This window comes from Neovison vison, chromosome 5, assembly GCF_020171115.1.
Source record: "Neovison vison isolate M4711 chromosome 5, ASM_NN_V1, whole genome shotgun sequence".
Classification (NCBI taxonomy): Eukaryota; Metazoa; Chordata; class Mammalia; order Carnivora; family Mustelidae; genus Neogale; species Neogale vison.
This window is the reverse complement of record NC_058095.1, coordinates 26,322,396-26,342,486: the sequence shown is the minus strand read 5'-3', so window position 1 is coordinate 26,342,486 and position 20,091 is coordinate 26,322,396. Positions and strand designations below refer to the sequence as shown.

General features: G+C 43.9%; 1 protein-coding gene across 1 annotated transcript in view; it reads left to right on the top strand.

Annotated features, from left to right (window-relative positions):
* The window catches only part of VPS53 (VPS53 subunit of GARP complex), a 136,514-nt gene that overhangs the window by 101,146 nt on the left and 15,277 nt on the right, over nt 1-20,091 (top strand). Inside the window, exons 18-19 of the mRNA XM_044248201.1 lie at nt 11,028-11,176; nt 16,485-16,554. Of these exons, the coding sequence (XP_044104136.1) occupies nt 11,028-11,176; nt 16,485-16,554 (219 nt within the window). The remainder of the gene's footprint in view (nt 1-11,027; nt 11,177-16,484; nt 16,555-20,091) is intronic.

Here is a 20,091-nt window from a genome sequence, read left to right as displayed (position 1 = left end):
TGGGGAGTCCTGAATTGCTGATGTCACAGAGTTTCGATTCAAAAGATTGATCCTTCACCAATCAGATGTGGATGTGTATTTCCAGGATTCTCAGTGTTTATGAGTAGCATGTGAGCAGGCAAATTGAGGCTAACCCATTTTCTTAAAGGAATGTGGCTCTGAAGATTCATTCTTTGGGCTCTGATTATCCCCTAGCTGCCGGTGAACATTCACTGTGTCTGCATGTGATCTGTTCCAGCTGCCATCTCTCCTGGACTGCCACACACTTTAGATCGGAATGCAGCTGGTAAAAGAATTTTACATTTACCAAAGGAAGAGTGGATTTTTTTTTTTCCCCTAGTAAAATAACAGTTGTAGGGAAGTTTAACACTCCAGGTGCTGCTTATATGAACTGTCAGTTCATTAGTGGATTTCCCTCACACTCCCCCCACCACCACCCATTTCTCCCCCAGACCCACACCAGCAAATATTAACAGAGACCATACCTCCAGAATCTTTTGTTTATATCATAGGAAAACCACAGACTAGGGAACGCAGCAGCTGGGAGACCATTACTCTTTGTCTGAGTCTTCTGGAGTTCTAGTGAAATGAGATCCATGTGATGAAAATGACCAGATATAAACAAGCCAAGTGGTCACAGATTGATTCAACACACACTCAGTTATTTCTTCCTGTGTCCTGTTTTGTGTGGTTTCTTTAGGACTTCTTAAAACTTGTGTTGCGATAATGCTTATTTTTGTCTCCCAATTCCATCATTCTTACCGTTAGTTGGGCAGTTCAGTTCAGACTCTATCCAGCACAGTGCTGGGAGCTGCAAAACTGGGAAAGACATGGACCTTACCCCAGGGTACTTAGATTTCGGAAAGTGTGGGGTAAGAGATGTGTGAGACGAGAGGACTGCTCAAATAACAGCAGTATAAGGTATGGGAAAATCACTACTGTAAGAAAAGTACAAAATATGCTCTCTTTTCAAAGAGGAGAGAGTTCATCTCTCTGTTCGTATCAAGTAGGGAAGCCAAGAAAGTCTTCTTGAGGAAGTGGCATTTTTTAAAAAACTTTATTTATTTATTTGACAGGGAGGGCACAAGCAACAGAGGTAGAGGGGGAAGCAGACGCCCCACAGAGCAAGGAGCCCAATGCGGGACTTGATCCCAGGACCCTGGGAACATGACCTGAGGTGAAGGCAGAGGCTTAACCGACTGAGCCACCCAGGCATCCACTTTGCCCATTTTTTTTTTTTTAAGATTTTATTTATTTGTCAGAGAGAGAGAGGGAGAGCGAGCGAGCACAGGCTGACAGAATGGCAGGCAGAGACAGAGGGAGAAGCAAGCTCCCTGCTGAGCAAGGAGCCTGATGTGGGACTCCATCCCCGGCTGGGATCATGACCTGAGCCGAAGGCAGCTGCTTAACCAACTGAGCCACCCAGACATCCCCCCTTTACCCATTTTTAAATTGGGTTGTCTCTTTGTTGAGTTGTAAAAGTTCCTTTATAGTCTGAATACTAGACCCCTTACCAGATACATGATTTGCAAATATGTTCTCCGTTTCTGTGGGTTGTCTTTTCACTTTCTTGATTATGTCCTTTGAAACACTGAAGTTTTTAGTTTTGTTGAAGTCCAATCTTTGTATTTTATCTTTTGGTGCTATACTTTTGGTGTCCTATATAAGATACCATTGCCTAATCCAGAATTACAAAGACTTATACCTGTATTTTCTTGTAGGCTGTTTATAGTTTTAGCTCTTACATTTGGGCCTTCAATCCATTTTGAATTAATTTTTGTATATGGTGTGAAGTAAGGATTCACCTTCATTCCATTGCATGTAGATTTACAGCCATCCCAGTACCGTTTGTTGAAAAGACTATTCTTTACCCATTAGATGGTCTTAATACTCTTGTTGTCAAAAATCAGTTGATCATAGATACACAGGTTTATTTCTGGACTTTCTGTTTATTCCATTGATCTCTATGTCCTTATGCCAGTACCACACTGTTTTGATTATTGTAGCTTTGTGGCAAGCTTTAAAATCAGGAAATATGAATCCTCCTTGTTCTTTTCAAGATTGTTTTGGCTATTTTGATATCTCGCAGGGGTGCCTGGGTGGCTCAGTCAGTTAAGCATCCAACTCTTGATCTCAGGGTTATGAGAGCGAGCCCCATGTTGGGCTTCACACTGGATATGGAGCCTGCTTAAGATTCTCTCTCTCCCTCCCCCTCTGTTCCTCCGACCCCCTCTCTCTCTCCCTCTCAAATAATAATAATAATAATAATAAATAATTGATCTCTTGCAGTTTCACCACTTTTTTTTGTCTTACCCACAGTGTTCTTCTCCCTAAAAACACCACATACCTAGACTGCCTTTCTATTTTATTATAGCTGTCTCCCTTCTTAAGCTTTAAACAGCTTGAGGGCTATGTCTATTCATTTTTTGATCTCCAAGGCATAGCTTAACATACGTAGTATTCCCTGAATGACTTTGAAGGTAAAGAGGACAAGAAGAAGAAAGAACTAAACTTTGGAGACACCCATTTGACCAAAGAATGGTGACAAAGTGAGATATAAATGACCCTAGGATGGAGCTGGTAGACATAGAGTATTGTTATAGGAAATGGCAGAATCATAGATTGAAATGTTTAGGTGCATACAAGGGCTGTTGAAGATATGGTGTTCCTTGATAGTACTCAGTAATAGGGCTCCTTTTTTTTTTTTTTTGAAATTTTTAATATTTATTTGTCAAAGAGCACAAGTAGGGGGAGCAGCAGGCAGATGGAGAAGCAGACTCCCCACTGATCAGGGAGCCCGATGCGGGGCTTGATCCCAGGACCCTGAGATCATGACCCGAGCTAAACACAGACACTAACCCACTGAGCCACCTAGGTGTCCCAATAAAGAGATTCTTTTTTTTTTTTTTTTTTTTTTGAAGATTTTATTTATTTATTTGACAGAGAGAGACATAGCAAGAGAGGGAACACAAGCAGGGGGAGAGGGAGAAGCAGGCTTCCCACTAAGCAGGAAGCCCGATGTGGAACTCAATCCCAGGACCCTGGATCATGACCCGGGTGAAGACAGCCGCTTAAGGACTGAGCGACCCAGGTGCCCCAGGGCTTTTTACTTTAACAAGTAGCATCCTGTAGCTGATCGAAGGCAGGTCAGAAATAGGAAATGCCCACATCTAGCTATTAGCTCCCCAACTATACACAAGAACCCTGCTGCTGGAAAAGGAGAGGAAAACAGAATGGCACAGCTTGGTAGAAATACACAGGAACAGCCTTAAACAGGCCAGGCCCATATGGCAGAAGTGAAATATGAAAAAGAGTTTAATGGTCTCTCTGAAGTTCTGACTTTGAGATTACAGTAATGTTGTGGGTAACATGTCAAAATGACCTTTCAAGCTGCTTTCCCTCCCATATTGCTTTATTTTCTTAGATGAGTTCCATGAGATGGTAATAAGTTATTATTATGGAGCACTTTACCAGGAATCAGCACCCAAATGGAGTATCTCATTCAATTCTGACAATAAATTTACAAGGTACCTGTATTATTATTTCCTTCTTCCTTTCTCAGATAAGGTTGCTTACTCAGAGAAGTCAAGTCCCTTGTCCCAAACCTCTTAGCTAGCATGTGGGAGAGCCAGGATTCAAATTCAGGTCTCTCTATGGAGGATTGTACGATGCCATACATACAGAGTAAGTCCTTTTGGCAAACGTGGAAACTGAGGCAAAAGTAGCTTAAGTAGTTTGCCTCAAAGTGGAAGGGCCCTAAGTTGGTATATGCCTGGTATTGCTGGATTTATGTAAATAGTCATGCTTCCCTGATCACGAGCTCTTCAAGCATCCACAAGCATCCTGTTTGAAATTCGTCTTCAGCCCTTCTCGATCTGACACCATGGCTTTCCTACAGGGGAGAAAAGGGACTGAGTGGCCAAGCCAAGTATTCTAGTCTGGATATTTCTCCCTGAAAAGCAACGAACTGTCATTCTAGTGCATTTATTTTCTTTTTCATAATATGCCCAAAGCCATGTAACCTTATAACAGTGAAGCCAGAAATAAAACCAAGTCTCCTGATTCTTGAAAAGGCAATTGCTTGGGATGCCTTAGTGGAAATATAAAATTCTTTTAAATGTAAATTCTATAAATCCTTAGCAATTAGCTACTGTAATTAGGCTTTTTAAGTAGGATTTTTTAAAAAATTCTGTGGCTTCCTTAAAAAGAAACCTTTGGTCACATGGTCCCTTCCTCACTATGCCCTTTTTCCTAGGGCTTCTCACATCACTAGGTTAAAAGAATCTCTCTGTCCAACATCAAACACACTTTGCCTTTTGTCCATTAATGGTAGTCTTGGGGGGGGATAAAAAAAGAAAAAAGGAAACTGAACAAATTAAATTTCCTTACAGTTTGGCATATAATTTCTATTCTATTAGGTTTTAAGATTGTGAACATGTACTAATTTAGGAGGTTGCGTTACTATCCCCCAAAGACATTTTGAAATAGCTAGAACAGTGCTCAAATCTGTTCTCATTTTCCTCAGTCATTAAAATGTAGATCTATTTCAGGAGGCCAACAGAACTCTATGGTTAATCCTCAAGGGGCTCCAGGGTGGCTCAGTCCATTAAGCATCTCCCTTGGGTTCAGGTAATGATCCCAGGGTCCTGGGATCAAGCCCCACATCGGGCTCTCTCAAGTTCACTTTTCCACTTAAAGTCAAAACGTATCTTTCTTGGGACGCCTGGGTGGCTCAGTTGGTTGAGCGGCTGCTTTCAGCTCAGGTCATGATCCCAGCGTTCTGGGATCGAGTCCCGCATCGGGCTCCTTGCTCAGCGGGGAGCCTGCTTCTCCCTCTGCCTCTGCCTGCCTCTCTGTCTGCCTGTGCTCACTCTCTCTGACAAATAAATAAATAAAATCTTTTTTTTAAAAAAAAACTTTCTTTTTTTATAGAAGAGATTCCTTTTTTTTTTTAAGTCTTTTACATTCTTTTCCTTTTTTTTTTTTTTTAAGATTTTATTTATTTATTTGACAGAGAGAGAGATCACAAGTGGGTAGAGAGGCAGGCAGAGAGAGAGGGAAGCAGGCTCCTCCTGAGCAGAGAGCCCAATACGGGGCTCTATCCCAGGACCCTGAGATCATGACCTGAGCCGAAGGCAGAGGCTTAACCCACTAAGCAACCCAGGCTCCCCAAGGGATTCCTTTTTCATTATGACCAAAACATATCACCTTCATTGTAAAAAATACAATTTTTTAAAAGAAGAAAATTTTTAAATCACTCATAATTAATAGATTTTAGTCTTTTTACGCATGTATTTTAAAAATATAAGTTCATACGGTATGTGCTCTTTCATAACTTTTTTCCCATTTAGCAGGTTTTAAGAGTTTTCTGTGTCATTCAATTCAGAGCTACAGTAATTTATAGTGATTGCATAGTTTTCCATAGTACAGAGTATTTGTTGTTTAAGTAGTAACAGTAGGTTAACATTTACCATGGAATTAATACCTGTCAGGCACTATGTTAAGAGCACTCCATGTGTCATCTTTCCGTAACTGTATGGATTATAGATATTATCATCCCAGTTTTACAGCCAAGAAAAACGAGGTTCAGAGAGCTTGGGTAACTTACCTGGTTGGACAGACAGTATTAGAACTCTGGACTGGCAGACTCCAGATTTCCTCATTTTAAGTATTCTAATGTACTCTTTCCCTTAAAATGTATGTGATGAACTCACTTTTGGTAATTATTTCCAATTATTTACATTTAAAAACAGTCTGGCAGGGTGCCTGGGTGGCTTAGTCAGGTAAGCGCCTGCCTTCAGCCCAGGTCATGATCCCAAGGTCCTATGGGACAGAGTCCCGCATCGAGTTCCCTGCTCAGCTGGGAGCCTGCTTCTCCCTTACCCTCTGCCCCCCTCCTGCTTATGCTGTCTTGCTCTCTGTCTTTCAAATAAGTAAAATCTTGGGATTGATAACAGGGTGATGGGTATTGAGGAGGGTACTGGATGTTACACATAACTAATGAATTACTGAACACTACATCAGAAACTGATTATGTACTATATAGTAGCTAGCGAACATAATAAAAAAATAAATAAGCTATATGGTAAGAACATCAAAAAAATTAAGTATAATCTTAAAAAAAAACCAGTCTGGCAATAGACAGCCTCACATATGTGGGTGACTATGTGGGTATTTTCTAAACATTCATAATTATTTTTTTTAAAGATTTTATTTATTTATTTGACAGAGAGAGATCACAAGTAGACAGAGAGGCAGGCAGAGAGAGAGGTAGAGGGAAGCAGGCTCCCTGCTGAGCAGAGAGCCTGATGCGGGACTTGATCCCAGGACCCTGAGATCATGACCTGAGCCAAAGGCAGCGGCTTAACCCACTGAGCCACCCAGGCGCCCTAAACATTCATAATTATTAACATCAGATTGTCCTAAAGGGAATTGCAGAGATCAAAAGCTATGTAAAATGCTAAAATTTTTGGTAGAGATTTCCAAAAGGTTGTACAGGGATGCCTGTGTGGCTCAGCCAGTTAAGCATCCAACTCTTGGTTTCAGCTCAGGCCATGATCTCCCTCTTGGGAGTTGGAGCCCTGCGGGGAGCTCAGCGGAGAGTCTGCTTCCTCTCTGCACCCCCCTCCACCCATGCTTGCACGCACTTGCTCTCTCGCTCGCTCTCTCTCTCTCTAAAATAATAAATCTTAAAAAGAGAAATGTTGTACAAATTTACCTTTCTATTGGCTTAGTAGTGAGTAAAAATACATATATTTATCTTCTTAAAGCCTTTATTACTCCGCTTTCTATTCTGGATCTTCTTGATTTTCCCCTTAAAGTTAAGGAACGTGTGTCTTCCTCCTGTCATTGCCATCACCACCACCAAGTCAGCTGCATACCTACAGCCTCATACCTAGATTTTGCTAGCTCCGATGCCTTCAGCTAATGTCAAGTTCATTTAGGGTGGTAACACTTTTGGAAAGCAGCATGGTAAAGTGGAAGAAGCATGGACTCTCGAGTTAGATGTACCAAATTCTAGACCTCAGCCCTGCTAACTTACCAGTTACGCTTCATTAGCCAAAGCACGTCTTATCCTCAAGTCTGTCTTATCTGTAAAGCAGGAGTAATATTACGTCCTTTACTGTATTGTTATAGGCAATAAGTTAATGTGAAAATGTCAACCACGTGATGCATGATCACACAGGTGCTCAAAAAATGTTCCTTCTCCCTTTTTAATTCCCACACAGTGCTCGATCCACTGCTGTGCACGCACAAGGTACCTATAAATACATCAGATGCGTGTTGCAGGAATAAAAGTAGCCCAGACAGGCGTTCGAGTGCCTGTGAGTTGTCTGGGCAAGGACTGTCCTTGGGGGCCAGTGGCCCGGCAGCCTAAACCACACCAGTAGACTCCGATTGTCTGAAACAGCCCCAGAATCCACGTGTGTCAGTGTGTTCTCTATCTCTAGTTCCATGCTCAAAATGAATAGGTAGGAATTTGAATTTGAGGAAAAGTAGCTTTTTAGGAGAGGCCTCTCTCCAAGCTTCATACAGCAACAGAGAAGAACAAGGTCCGAAGTAAACTGATTGCAGAGCTCTGTTCTCTGATTGGTGGACTGGTCAGAATTCTCTGCTGCAGTGGGCTTTCGCTGGAAAGTGATTATCTCCTGGGCCTTCCCTGGAAAGTGGTAACTAACGTCCGTCACACGCTTGCTCCTCAGGTAGCAGAAACCAGGGTTGTGGCCCTAGCCCCACAGTCTCTCTCTCTACCTTAGTGCGATCATTTCCTCGCGTGCTGTTTCTGAGTCCTATATCTTAATCACAGCTTCTCTGGCAAACTGTTTTTCTTGTTTATACAGGAACAATCCTATGAAGCCCCACCCAAACAAAAAGCACAAAAGGAAAACCTTTTAAGTAGGGCAGTGTAAATTTTAACTGTCAAATGAAAGTTTACCTGGAAAAGTTGGACTTTTATTCCTCCTGATGGCTTTTCATGATGTTTGTTCCTCTGGTACAAGCTACTTTTTGTTGCCTTTTTTGGAAGAGAACTTTGCTTGGTCACTGTATATTTCATTAGCATCTCCCTGAAAAAGAAGGCTCACCTTGCATTAAGGCACATTAAGTGTTTTTGTTCCTTTTTTTAAAAAAAAGAAGCATCTAGGAAACAGCCTGGTTCTCTAATGCTTGGGCTTTAGACAGACTTGTTGTCTCTGTCCTGTCATTTACCAGCTGTGTAACTTGGGGCAAGTTACCTAACCTCGTTAAGCTTTTTTACTTTCGTCATGTACAAGATTGGTCTGAGAACCCAATGAGCTCATGTGTGAGTAGTAAATGAGGTGATGTATGCAGAGTGCCAGGCGAAGGGACCTGCCTATGGTGGGTCCTCATGTGTGTATCTTGGGCCATTCAGGTTACAGCTCAACCTTAAGTCATCTGGGATGGGTGACGGCCAGCATCAACCCATCTGAGGTAGTGACTGGATGGAGTCATTGCTAATTACATTTTGCAGATTTTTCTTTTTTAAATAGTAAAACCAACATCAACTTTCATTGTTCTCCAGCAGCTTAAATGGGTTTCCTATGTCATTAAGCGGACTTAAATTTAAACTCACAAATCTACTTTGTTTTTGCTAATACTTCTTTTAATTTGACCAGTAGAGTTATAACTGGCTAAGGTATTAAAGCAAATCAAATCTTTTCACATATATTGCAAATGTAGATGTGTACTGGCATGCCCAGTGGTGATCAAGAGGGGTTGGCTCACCAGCGGGAACTCGGAGTCCGTCATCCCACATAGTCTAGCTTCAGAGTTGCTTTGTAGCCAATAACAGGCCACATCCCCACCTCCTTTTACAGTTGTCTTCTGTCAGGTAATTATCTATTAACTTTTTGAGATGTTGAAATACAAAATGCTGCCAACTTGGAAAACAGTAGTCATTCATGAATAGTCATTCATGGCCATTGGAGGAGAGGGGCATCAAACTCTCTTCCCAGATTCCGTGTTTACCCAGAATGCTCTGCTCCAGGTGTTGCTACGGACCTGGGGAGAAGATGAAGTAGAGACATTAACAGCATCTGTCAGTTTTGGCCTCACCCTGTGAGCTCATTTAAGCTCCTCACCTAGGATGCTCACTGTTTGGATGGGTCAACTCTCTGAAATCAGATGGGAAAAGAAACCTTTTGAATGAGATAAAAAGATAATGAGGAAAATATTACACATAACCAAAGCATTAGACTATAAAGTCAGTTCATACAGAACTTTCCACTGTTACTCCATTGTTTGTTTCTGATTCTCCCCCATAAAAAATTTGGGGACCTTGTCCTCTCTGGCACTTTGCTGTGGAACCTTGCATAAGACTGAACGTTTCTAGGGCTTGGTTTTCTTATCTCTAAAATGAAGATGGAAGTCCTTCCTGCTTTTTTATATCCTTACACATACCTAAAGCTTTTAAAATATAAATATCTGCTGATTTGACGAAATATTAGGACAAAACGTAGAGTCACTCAAGCTTCCTAGGCACTGGGGAGTTGTTCATGCACAATATAATTCTTTTAAACAAGTTCCTTCAGTATTGAATTTTTCCTTTCCCCAAGAGCTCTATAAAAAAAAGAAAAAAAATGGTGTTTTCTTGCCAGAGACATCAGGGCCTCAGAACTACTGCCCTCCTTCTATGAACATATTACATGGTGTGTGTTTGGCTTTGGATCTTTTTAACAGACAGCCCAGCTCCGCTTGGAGAGGCTGACTCAGCAGAACTCCTCCTGGACATTCCTGCTCTTTTCAGGATTAAAGTGCCCATTTGCTGCCTGCTCCGTAGGCTCTCTCCTCCTTCTGTATACAAGGTGGGAGAGGCACTGTAGCATTGCGTCCTTCCCTGTTTTACTATAGACATTTTCCAGAGCATTTCTCCCAGCTCTCATATGGTTAGAGCTTGAGCCAAGCAGGTCTCTCTTTTGTGTTCACAGCTTGCTCAGGGATCACTTGGGTCCTCTCAGTGGTGCTGGTCTGCCCAGCACCTGCCACCCACACAGTCCCTGCCCCATTTTCCCGCCCTCTTCCTCATGTCACTGTCTTATCCTCTGACCCGCTCCTTTGTAATGGCCAGGGATTTTCTTTTCTTTCCCTTAATGGAAACCCCAACAGAATCTCAAAGGTTTTAGGAGTAAGGTTTGAATGTTTGCTTGTTTGTTTTTAATATTTTATTTATTCATTTGACAGAGAGAGACCACAAGTAGGCAGAGCAACAGACAGAGAGAGAGGGGGAAACAGGCTCCCTGCCGAGCAGAGAGCCTGGTGTGGGGCTCGATCCCAGGACCCTGGGATCGTGACCCGAGCTGAGGGCAGAGGCTTAACCCACTGAGCCACCCAGGCGCACCTGAATGTTTTATTATGAAAAAATTTCAATTGTGTGCAAAAGTAGAGAAAACAGTATAACAGACCTCATGGACCCATACCCAGCTTCACTAATCTTATTTTCTCTACTCCTAACTCCAGGTTATTTTGAAGTTAAGTCACACATGTCACATCAGGTCCAGCTCCCTTTTTTCAAAAATCCTCCCCTCCTCACAATATACTTGAGAGAAAGACCTAAGTAGCCCTCATCTGGATTTCATTTCACTTAGCCCCAACCAGCTCCATTCTCCCAAGCTACCAATATGCTCACAAGTGGCTGCCCCTGCCCTGTTCCCCCACAGCGCTCTTCTGAAAGAACTGCCACAGGACCATCCAGTTCACCTACGTGGTGAGGGCTCCTTTACAAGATGGCCACTTGAATGGGAAGGGATGGCTATTTCAAGCATCAGAGGGACAGGTTAGGAAAAGATACCTAAGTCACACCTCACTGGGCAGGATAAGGTGGGCTTACATGTTTTTATCCACAGTCAACCACGGCAGACGAGGTAAGAAGCACTGCCCAAGATAAAATGGTGGTTGTGAGGTTAAGCTCTACCCTCATTGCCATTCTGCCTAACCCCTTCTCCCAGAACGGGTCAGACTGTCCTCCTGTGAGGGATCTAAAGGTTTCTCTTTTCCATCTCCATTTTCAGATGCAGTGGCAGAATGTGGAGCACGTTGGTGACCAGAGCCCTTATGTCACCTCTGTCATTCTTCACATTAAACAGAATGTCCCTATCATCCGTGACAACCTGGCTTCCACACGGAAATACTTTACTCAGTTCTGCATTAAATTTGCAAAGTAAGTCCTGGAATATTCTTATTATTATCCCCCCTCCTCCTCCTCCTCCTCCTCCTCCTCCTCCTTCTTCTTCTTCTTCTCCTTTTTTTTTTTTTTTTAAGTAGGCTCCATGCCTAGAGCCCAACTCTGGGCTTGAACTCATGACCCTGAGATCAAGACCTGAGCCATGATCAAGAGTTGAACCCTTAGGGCCACCTGGGGGCTCCGTGGATTAAAGCCTCTGCCTTCGGCTCAGGTCATGATTCCAGGGTCCTGGGATCAAGCACCGCATGGGGCTCTCCGCTCAGTGGGGAGCCTGCTTCCCCCTCTCTCTGTCTCTGCCTACCGCTCTGCCTGCTTACCATCTCTGCCTGTCAAATCAATAAATAAAATCTTAAAAAAAAAAAAGTTGAACCCTTAACTGACAGACCCTCCCCCCCACACCAGTGCCCCTGGAACATTCTCATCACTGGGTTATTTTGAATGCCATACTTACCACCCGTATGCTCATAATCTAGGTGTCCCACCATCCAGCTGGGGCTTATTCTGGTGCCTATAGGCGAGCTAATTTTTTGTACCCCAAAGAAACATAATAAAACTAAATCCACTACTTTAAAAAGTTGCAGACAGCAGTAACAGCATGAAGACATCAACCAAATGAAGACAAACTCAGAAATGAGTTGGGGAAACTGTTACTTTGAATGATGTGGACAGGGGGGAGGGGGGTTGGGAGAAGGAGGGTAGGGTTATGGACATTGGGGAGGGTATGTGCTTTTGGATAAATTGGAAGGGGAGATGAACCATGAGAGACTATGGACTCTGAAAAACAATCTGAGGGGTTTGAAGTGGCGGGGGGGCGGTGGGAGGTTGGGGGTACCAGGTGGTGGGTATTATAGAGGGCACAGCTTGCATGGAGCACTGGGTGTGTTGAAAAAATAATGAATACTGTTTTTCTGAAAATAAATAAATTGGAAAAAAAAATAAAAAAAAAATGATGTGGACATAACAGTACCCCTGCTTCCCTATAGATTTGGATAATTAAAATTATTTTTCAGTAATTTCATGTATATTGTTTGTCTCTCCAACTAGATTATAAGCGTTTTTAGGGTAGGAACCCTTGTTCTATTTCTTTTAAGCCTCCACTTCCTCCTTCCCCACAGTATATATTACTGGGACTGTCAGAATTTATTTGCTTCTAAACATCCTTGAGTCCAGGGAAGGTACTGGAAACCGGGCAGAGCAAGGCAGGGGTTTCCAGTGCCAAAGGAAATGAAGTGAATGCTTGCACTACATGTCTTTCTGCTACATTCTCGTGTGTGGCCATTTCTGGCTTGACATTTGGAAGTAGGGAAATAAATGGTTTGGTCCCTTGCCAGGCAGCATCTGACCATAGCACCATTTCCCCGGAGGCCAGGCAGCGTAGAGGGTCAGTGCCTCCTCTGACCAAAGAGCAAACAGGCATTTTGGCACACGTCTCAAGGAAGGGGCTTCAGGAAGGTCAGCCTATTCCGAGCTACTGTGTTTAGCTTGTCCTCATCCCAGTCCCAAGGTGGGGATTTAGGGCTCCAGGTTTCTATCTTCCCCAGATCTCTGCTGGTTTGTATTCAATTATGGCTCGCTCTCCCCCTCACAAATAAATCCCTAAGGAACAACAATTATGGGGGGGCTTGTGCATTAGCTTCAGTTTCCAGTTTGTCAAGAAAGGATCGAGTGGACTCTCCAGGGAGGCATTAATGTTTGCAATATGGCAGATGACCCCGGAGTTGACATTCCCTTCGCTCCCTGAGTGCTCTTCAGTGTGTGTTAAAGGCATTGCTGATAAATCACGTTGTGACACTCCCATATCCTGGGTAGAAACAGTGTCTCTGTAAAATTTTACTGTGGCAAAAAATCTCCAGTGTGATTGCACAGGGGTCTGACTGAGCAAACATCAAAGTGAGTAAAGGGTCCATCTGCTTAGCTAGTCCCGGCTTCAGTCTCACGTTCTCTCGGAGCCCTTAAATTTTATTACTAAGCTCATATTTGGGTGAGCCAGGAATAGGATGCCCGTCTCTCACACCTGGAAAAGTTTAACCCCTGACAGAAAAAGTGGTGCTCTTATTTAATCCACAGTACCCTCTCAAACTTGTAAAACCCCAACCAAGAGGAGAAACTTCAGCGGTAGCGCTGTGGCAAGATTCCTCCCCAGCAAGGGCTGCCGCCACCACCCCGCACGACTGGGGAAGCCCCGGCCATTCCCCAGTCACATTGCTGGGACTTCTCTCCTCCCCATGACACATTCCTGGTCCCTGTATTTTCCTCACCCCACTCTTGTGGCCTCGCACCCAGAGCCGACCGATTCCAGGGTACAGTCTAGAGAGAAGTAACTTTGGTTATAAACTGTATGTACAGTTGCGATTAGTCATGAAATCAGTGTCACATTACTTGTTTGGCCTGGCTCTGGTTTCGAGCCCTGAAGAATCCTTTCTATATGGTCCCCGTTCCCCCACCTGATCAGTAGACCTCCCCCTAGACCTGATCTCTGGAGTTAATCTTTCTTCCTCTTTAACTTCCTGTCTTAGCTCATCAGTGTGAGGCCATAGATGTTTGCTTTTGCCTCCATTTGGTCTCTGAAGCAACAGCAGTCTTTCCTGTTTAGACATCAAAATCAGCTCTAGATTAGAACTACTGTTTGAGGGCTGCCTGGGTTGCTCAGTGGGTTAAGCCTCTGCCTTCTGCTCAGGTCCCAATCCCAAGATTGTGTCATCCAGCCACTTACTCTGCCCCCTCCCCACCCCAAATAAATAAGTAAATCTTAAAAAATAAAAAATAAAAAACTACTGTTTGAACCACAAGCAGCTTCCCTCACCACTAAACTGATTATCTTCCATTCAAGAATGGGGACAGTAGTGGCACCTGGGTGGCTCAGTGGGTTAAAGCCTCTGCCTTCGGCTTAGGTCATGATCCCAGGATCCTGGGATTGAGCCCCGCATCGGGTTCCCTGCTCAGCAGGGAGCCTGCTTCTCTCTCTCTCTCTCTGCCTACTTGTGATCTCTGTCAAATAAATAAATAAAATCTTAAAAAAAAAAAGAATGGGGACAGTAAGGCAAATCTCTTAAGAGTGGTTTAGAGGGTAAAATGAGAAGTCATGCATAAACTTCTGGTAAAGTTGCTAGTAGCAAGGTTGCATTCAAACATGGTAGCTGCTACCATTTTAATTTGTTTTTATTTATTCTTTATTCAACATGCCGCCATTTGAGCTCCTACTATGTCCCAGACACAGAATTAAGTGCTTTGGCTTAGTAGACATGGTCCCTGTTTTCATTTGCCTTACGGTCAGGTGGGAGGAAAAAACATGCAAGCAAATAAGTATCGTAAAGAAGGTTATATGCTAGGCTAGAGGTCTGTGGGCTCTGTGTAGAGTATGGTGCAGGTAACCAAGGAAAGGCTTCATAAGGAGAGAAATCCTTGAGCAGGGTGCAGGATATGTGTATGTCGTGTCCCACAAGGTCACAGGGAAAGGCATTCTGGGCACGGGGGCAGGGTATGCAAAGGCACAGAGAGGCATTAAGTAGCCTGAAGAATCAAGCATAGGATGCCTCAGCTCAGCATGATATGGCTGGGGACAAAGAATCAAAACAATCAAGGAAGGCCTTGTCTGCAGGCATTATAAGAATTGTAATCAGGAAGGGTCTTAAGCATGTTTGCCTCTGCAGCAAATCCCTTTGGCAGCTGATAGTTGCAAAGATGAGGCTGAAGGCAGCAAGACCAGTTAGGAAAAAATTGAAAGAGTCAAGTGAGGAGAGTAAGGGCTGCAGCGGTGGGCGTGGTCAGGAGGGTGGGGAAGTTCAAGGGAAGGGCTGGGAACTGATGGATACTGGGGTGGAAGGCCGAGGGAACAGCCTTGGGGAACTCCTGGTTTCTGGGTTGGATGACTGGGTAGGTGAGCTCTGGTCCACTGAGCCTGGGTTCCATGGTGGGGCCGAGTCCTGGATATGCTGGAATTGAGGGGCCAGTGCCATTCCACTGAGGTGGCCAGTACGTCATTGTTTGTGAGCAGGTACCAATGTGTAGAGAGATGGGAGAGCGGGAGTCATGGCCCCGAGAGCAGCTTTTGCGGAGTGGGAGAGGAAAGTGCTAGCCAGGTCTCTTGACCTCCATGTCCTGTTTTATTATCTCTCCTTCCTTGGTCATGGGCCCTGTGTTCTTCTGGTCAGTCCACCCTGGGTCTGGCCTCGGTGATAGGCATTTCTTGTTCTTACAGCTTCCATTCTGCACCTGTACAACAGCTTTCCCTCCGCAGGCCCGCAGTTTTTTCTAAAAAGCCCTCCTGACCTGTTAATTTCCTACTCCCTTCCCCCAACCCAGCTTGCCCTTCAGTCCCCAGTAAATTTTTCAGAGATCATGAATTTTTTCCCTTGTTCTGACAGTTACTCCCTTAGCAATTATTTTCTGTCTTTGCATTTAACATCCTCTACTATCTCACCCTCACGTCTGTTAGGGTGTTTTCAGCTGATAGTAAGAGAAGCTGTGACTTAAACTCACTTAAACATGAGGTGGGCTTTGTATTCAGTATAACCAGAAGGTCGGAGGTAGGACACATCCAAAAATGGTTGATTCAGTGGTTCAGCAATGTCACTAAGGACCCAAATTCCTTACTCTACCCTGCTCTCCTGGGGCTGGCTTCATCCTTAGAATGATGGTAAAATGGCTCTCAGTGTTCTAGCCAAACATAAGAATACCCTGAAGAAGAGAGGACATCTTCCCGCAGCCATGCAGTGAAGTCCACTCCTGCGGTCCGGGTGGCCGGCTAAGGTTATGTCCCAACCTCAGGACCACCAACAGTCAGCACAGAAATGCCATGGTCTGACTGGCTAAGGCTAATTCGAATTCCGCTCTGCAGTTTGGGAGGGATCAGCTTTTCCCCAGCATCCCAAGACCACATATACCTAAATAAAACCACGGTTTGGGCTGGAAGAAACAGAAGGCAGTGGTTGCTGGGAGGTGATAATAGCATCTACTTTGATTTCTGTTTTCTTGTAGAAGGAAGTAGGGCCTTTTAAAAAACTTTCTGCGTTTCTTTACCAAAAGGAAAATAAGCCTGGGGTGCCTGGGTGGCTCAGTCTGTTAAGCATCTGACTCTTGATTTCGGCTCAGGCCATGATCTCAGGGTCCTGATATTGAGCTGCGCATCGGGCTTCAGCACTCATCGTGGAGTCTACTTGTCCCTCTCCCTCTGCTCCTCCCCCTGCTCGTGCATGCTCTTTACCTCTAAAATAAGTAAAATCTTAAAAAAGAGAGAGAGAATAAGCCTAATTTGTCCTTTTTTTTTTTCTTTTTTAATCCACAGCTCCTTCATTCCCAAGTTTATAACCCACCTCTTCAAGTGCAAGCCAATTAGCATGGTGGGAGCAGAACAGGTGAGATAAATCGGCCTTTTTCTTAGGCTTTTGTCCTAGGTCAAACACAAATCTTTCTATTAGGGACTTACCCTGGAGAAATCAGATTGCTGATTTCCCCTGTTTGGGGACAGAAGATGACCTGGCAGCTTAATTCATCTGCTTATTTAAACCATTTTTGTCAAGCACCTACTACGTACCCAGGCATTATGCTGGGCACAGGCGTACCACAGTGAACAAGATAGAAAAGATCTCTCCTTCCAGGTGCTCACACCTGGGTAAGAAGAGATAGATAAGATGTGAGTTAATAAATAAATGAGAATTTTACCTTAAATATGCTAAAGGGTATAAAACTAGGTTCTGTGAAAAAATATCTTAGGGGCATGAAGGAGTAATGGCTTCAGATTGGACACTCCACGAAGGCTCCCCCAAAAGCTGGCACTTGAGAAGAAAGAAGAGTGAAGAGTCCAGGCAGAGGGGGCCGCAAAGACTCTGATTATTTTGGGTCCTCTACTTGCTTGGTAGAGACACTTCTGAGTATCAAGCAAAGAAAGGCTTATCCTTTTGGTACTGAGACGCCAGTCACCTCACCCAAGAAGCCTTCTGTGATTAACCCCACCCTGTTCACTTGAATTCTGTGCTTTGAGACCTCTGCTCACCAGTCGTGTCACCTCAGTGCTGATGGGTTGAGGTATGTGCTACAGCGGAGTCCCCTCTTTTCGGCCATCACCTATCCAGACTGTCTGAAATTTGAGGTGCTTGGATTTGGAGAACAATTTAAACAACCTTAGAAACAAAAACAATAATACTTGCCCCTAACTCTTGATAAACACCTATTCAGATACAAGCTATTTGTGTCCGGACCTTAAATGATTCCCTTGTATTCATTAAAAGAAATCCTCTCTAGACCTCTAGGTAGCAACATTTTACCTGTTTCGGTTACTTTTTATATTGGAAAGAACTCCCAACGACATTTTTAAGTGAGATGATGTAATTCAAGACATTTCCATAAGTCCTGCTCTTCCCCTGAGTTAGTCGACTTGGCAGAGGTTCAGATGTTTCCCAGCCCAGTGACTTGCCCTCACCCTGGGCCCTCAGCATTGCTGACCTGAGTCATGTCTCTGGAAGACGGCAAGTTGGCCTGTGCCCCAGTGCATCATGGATCCCTCATGAGATATTGCAGCCAGAGATGCAATAGCTGTGAACATCAGGAGTCTCTTGACTCTGATATGTGCCCTGTTTCTATACTCTTTTTGTAAGGGCCATTGCCTTCCTATCTTACGAAAAAGCTGAATGGTGTATATATGAAGGTCCTGGGGTCCAGAATGCTGAAGGTATGCAGCTGAATCCTATCTCTGCAACACAGCAACTGCTTGTCCTTCAGCAAACCTCCCAGCAAGTTAGTTTCCTCATCTAGAAAACGGGGATTGATTGAAGTTGCGCCTTACAGGCAGTTGTGAGGATTGAACAAGATCGTGCACATCAAGTCCTTGATGCAACGTCTGGCATGTGTACGCCCTCAGCAGAGGCTGGCTCTTCCCGATATTCGCTTGCTCAGACCAAGAACATGACTCTGTTTCTGCTTTCAGTACCCGCCTCGCCCACCCATGACATCTGGTTGCTACTTGCTGCAGCTGTCTGGCTGACCAGCTTTAAAAGCCAGAGTCCAAAGTGTTGTCTCAGAAAGCTTCCTGGGAGGTTGCATAGATCCAGACACTAACTACAGAGTTTCAGTGTTTTGCAATTCTTGACTCTTGAATGTCATAAGCATAGAACTAATTCTGTCCATTGGAGACAGCAGAATAATGTTCCAGCATGTCTCCAGTCATTAGTACCTTTTCGCTGGGAAATCGTTCTGTGCGCCTCACTGTTGTGTGTAATCAGAGAGGATGTGCAGTAATGATCTCTGTATCTTAAGAGAAGCTCTAGAGGTACAGGTTCCTAATGTTTTGTCTCTAGACTTGACGAAGCCACTGGAACACAAAGTCGGCCTGTTGGGAACATGTTTTTGTGAGTCTGCAGCTTTGCGTGGGCCATGCTAGCCGATTGAATGTCTAATAACCATGATATTTTCATATTGTCACAGAAATCCAATATCCTATCTGTGCTCCTCAGATTTTCTCTTCTTCAAAAGAATGGTAAAATAATCAGCTTGGGAGTCAAAGTCCATATCTTCTGAAAAACAGCAGTTTGGCCAGAATTAACTCCTGCTTTGAGATGTGGATGAGAAAACCATTTGCGAAGCTGGATTTTACTTTGTTCACAAGGCAAATGGGAGTGTGTGATAAGGGAGCCTGGCCCGGAAGTGGGCATAGGTGGGAACTGAAGGGCAAGGTGACCCCTGTTGGATACCCACATGAAGTTCAGGTATAGGCGGGTCCACGCTTGCCCTGAATACCTGGGCTGAGAATGCGTGCAGTCCTATAGCTGGAGGCATGGTTACTTGGACAACAGAACCACAGGAATCAGGTAGTTTACAAAGGCTGCAACAGATTCTGACTCAATGTCTTGTAGCAGCTCTAATCCAAGCTTTCACAAAGCTGTGGAATTGAAAGCCAAGATTTTGCCTGATCTCAGCTGCCTTTGCTTTGTCACAAAGGCACCAGATCCTAAATTTAGATTATCTTCAACACTTGTGCCGAAAATAGGAAAGGAGACATTTCCCGGCTCTTTATTCTCTTCCTGATTACTATATAAATTGAATTATTTATCTATGAACCTCAGAGTCCTCTTGAGCAATTGCAGGGGCACATGGAACTGAACCGTACCAATATTTGTAATGCTTCTTCCTAGATGGTGATCTTACAGGATTTTCAGGGTCATTAATTAGTCTTATGGCGATGGTATCTGTGACTGAGCACACAAGAGAAATACAATCCATTTGCACAAACTTACCATACAGGAAGCAGCACAATATGGTGTGGGGGGAAAGGGATCCCAAGACTTGAGGCTCAGTCCTTACTCTGCTGTTAATGGTCCCTGTGATCATGAGCCATTGCTTCCCTGATCTAGGCTCAGTTGCCTCATGTTTAAATAAGAGCACTGAATCAAACTCTCACACACCCCTTCCAGATGTATCATATTATAGAGTCTGAAATGTTTTGAGCAGCGTATCGCCTATGAAGCTATTTTCTTTTCCTTTATATTGTCTTCATATACATACTGACCCTGTTTTTATTGTGGTAAAACATACATAACATAAAGTTGACTATCTGAACCACTTTTAGGTGTACAGTAGTATTAAGTCCCTTCCCATTGTTGTACAGCTCTCCACCAGCAGACCTTGTCATCGTCTTAAACTGAAACTCCATTCCCGTGAAACAGTAGCTTCCCATTTCCTCCTGGCAGCCATCATTCACCTTCCTATCCCTATGAATATGACTGCTCTACGTACCTCATCTGAGCAGAATCATACAATATCTGTCCTTTTGTGTCTGGCTTATTTCACTTTAGTGTGTCTTCAGGGTTTATCCATGTTTCAAAATTTCCTTCCTTCTTAAGGCTGAATAATATTCCATCACATACACATAAACACACACTCCATTTTGACCATATTGA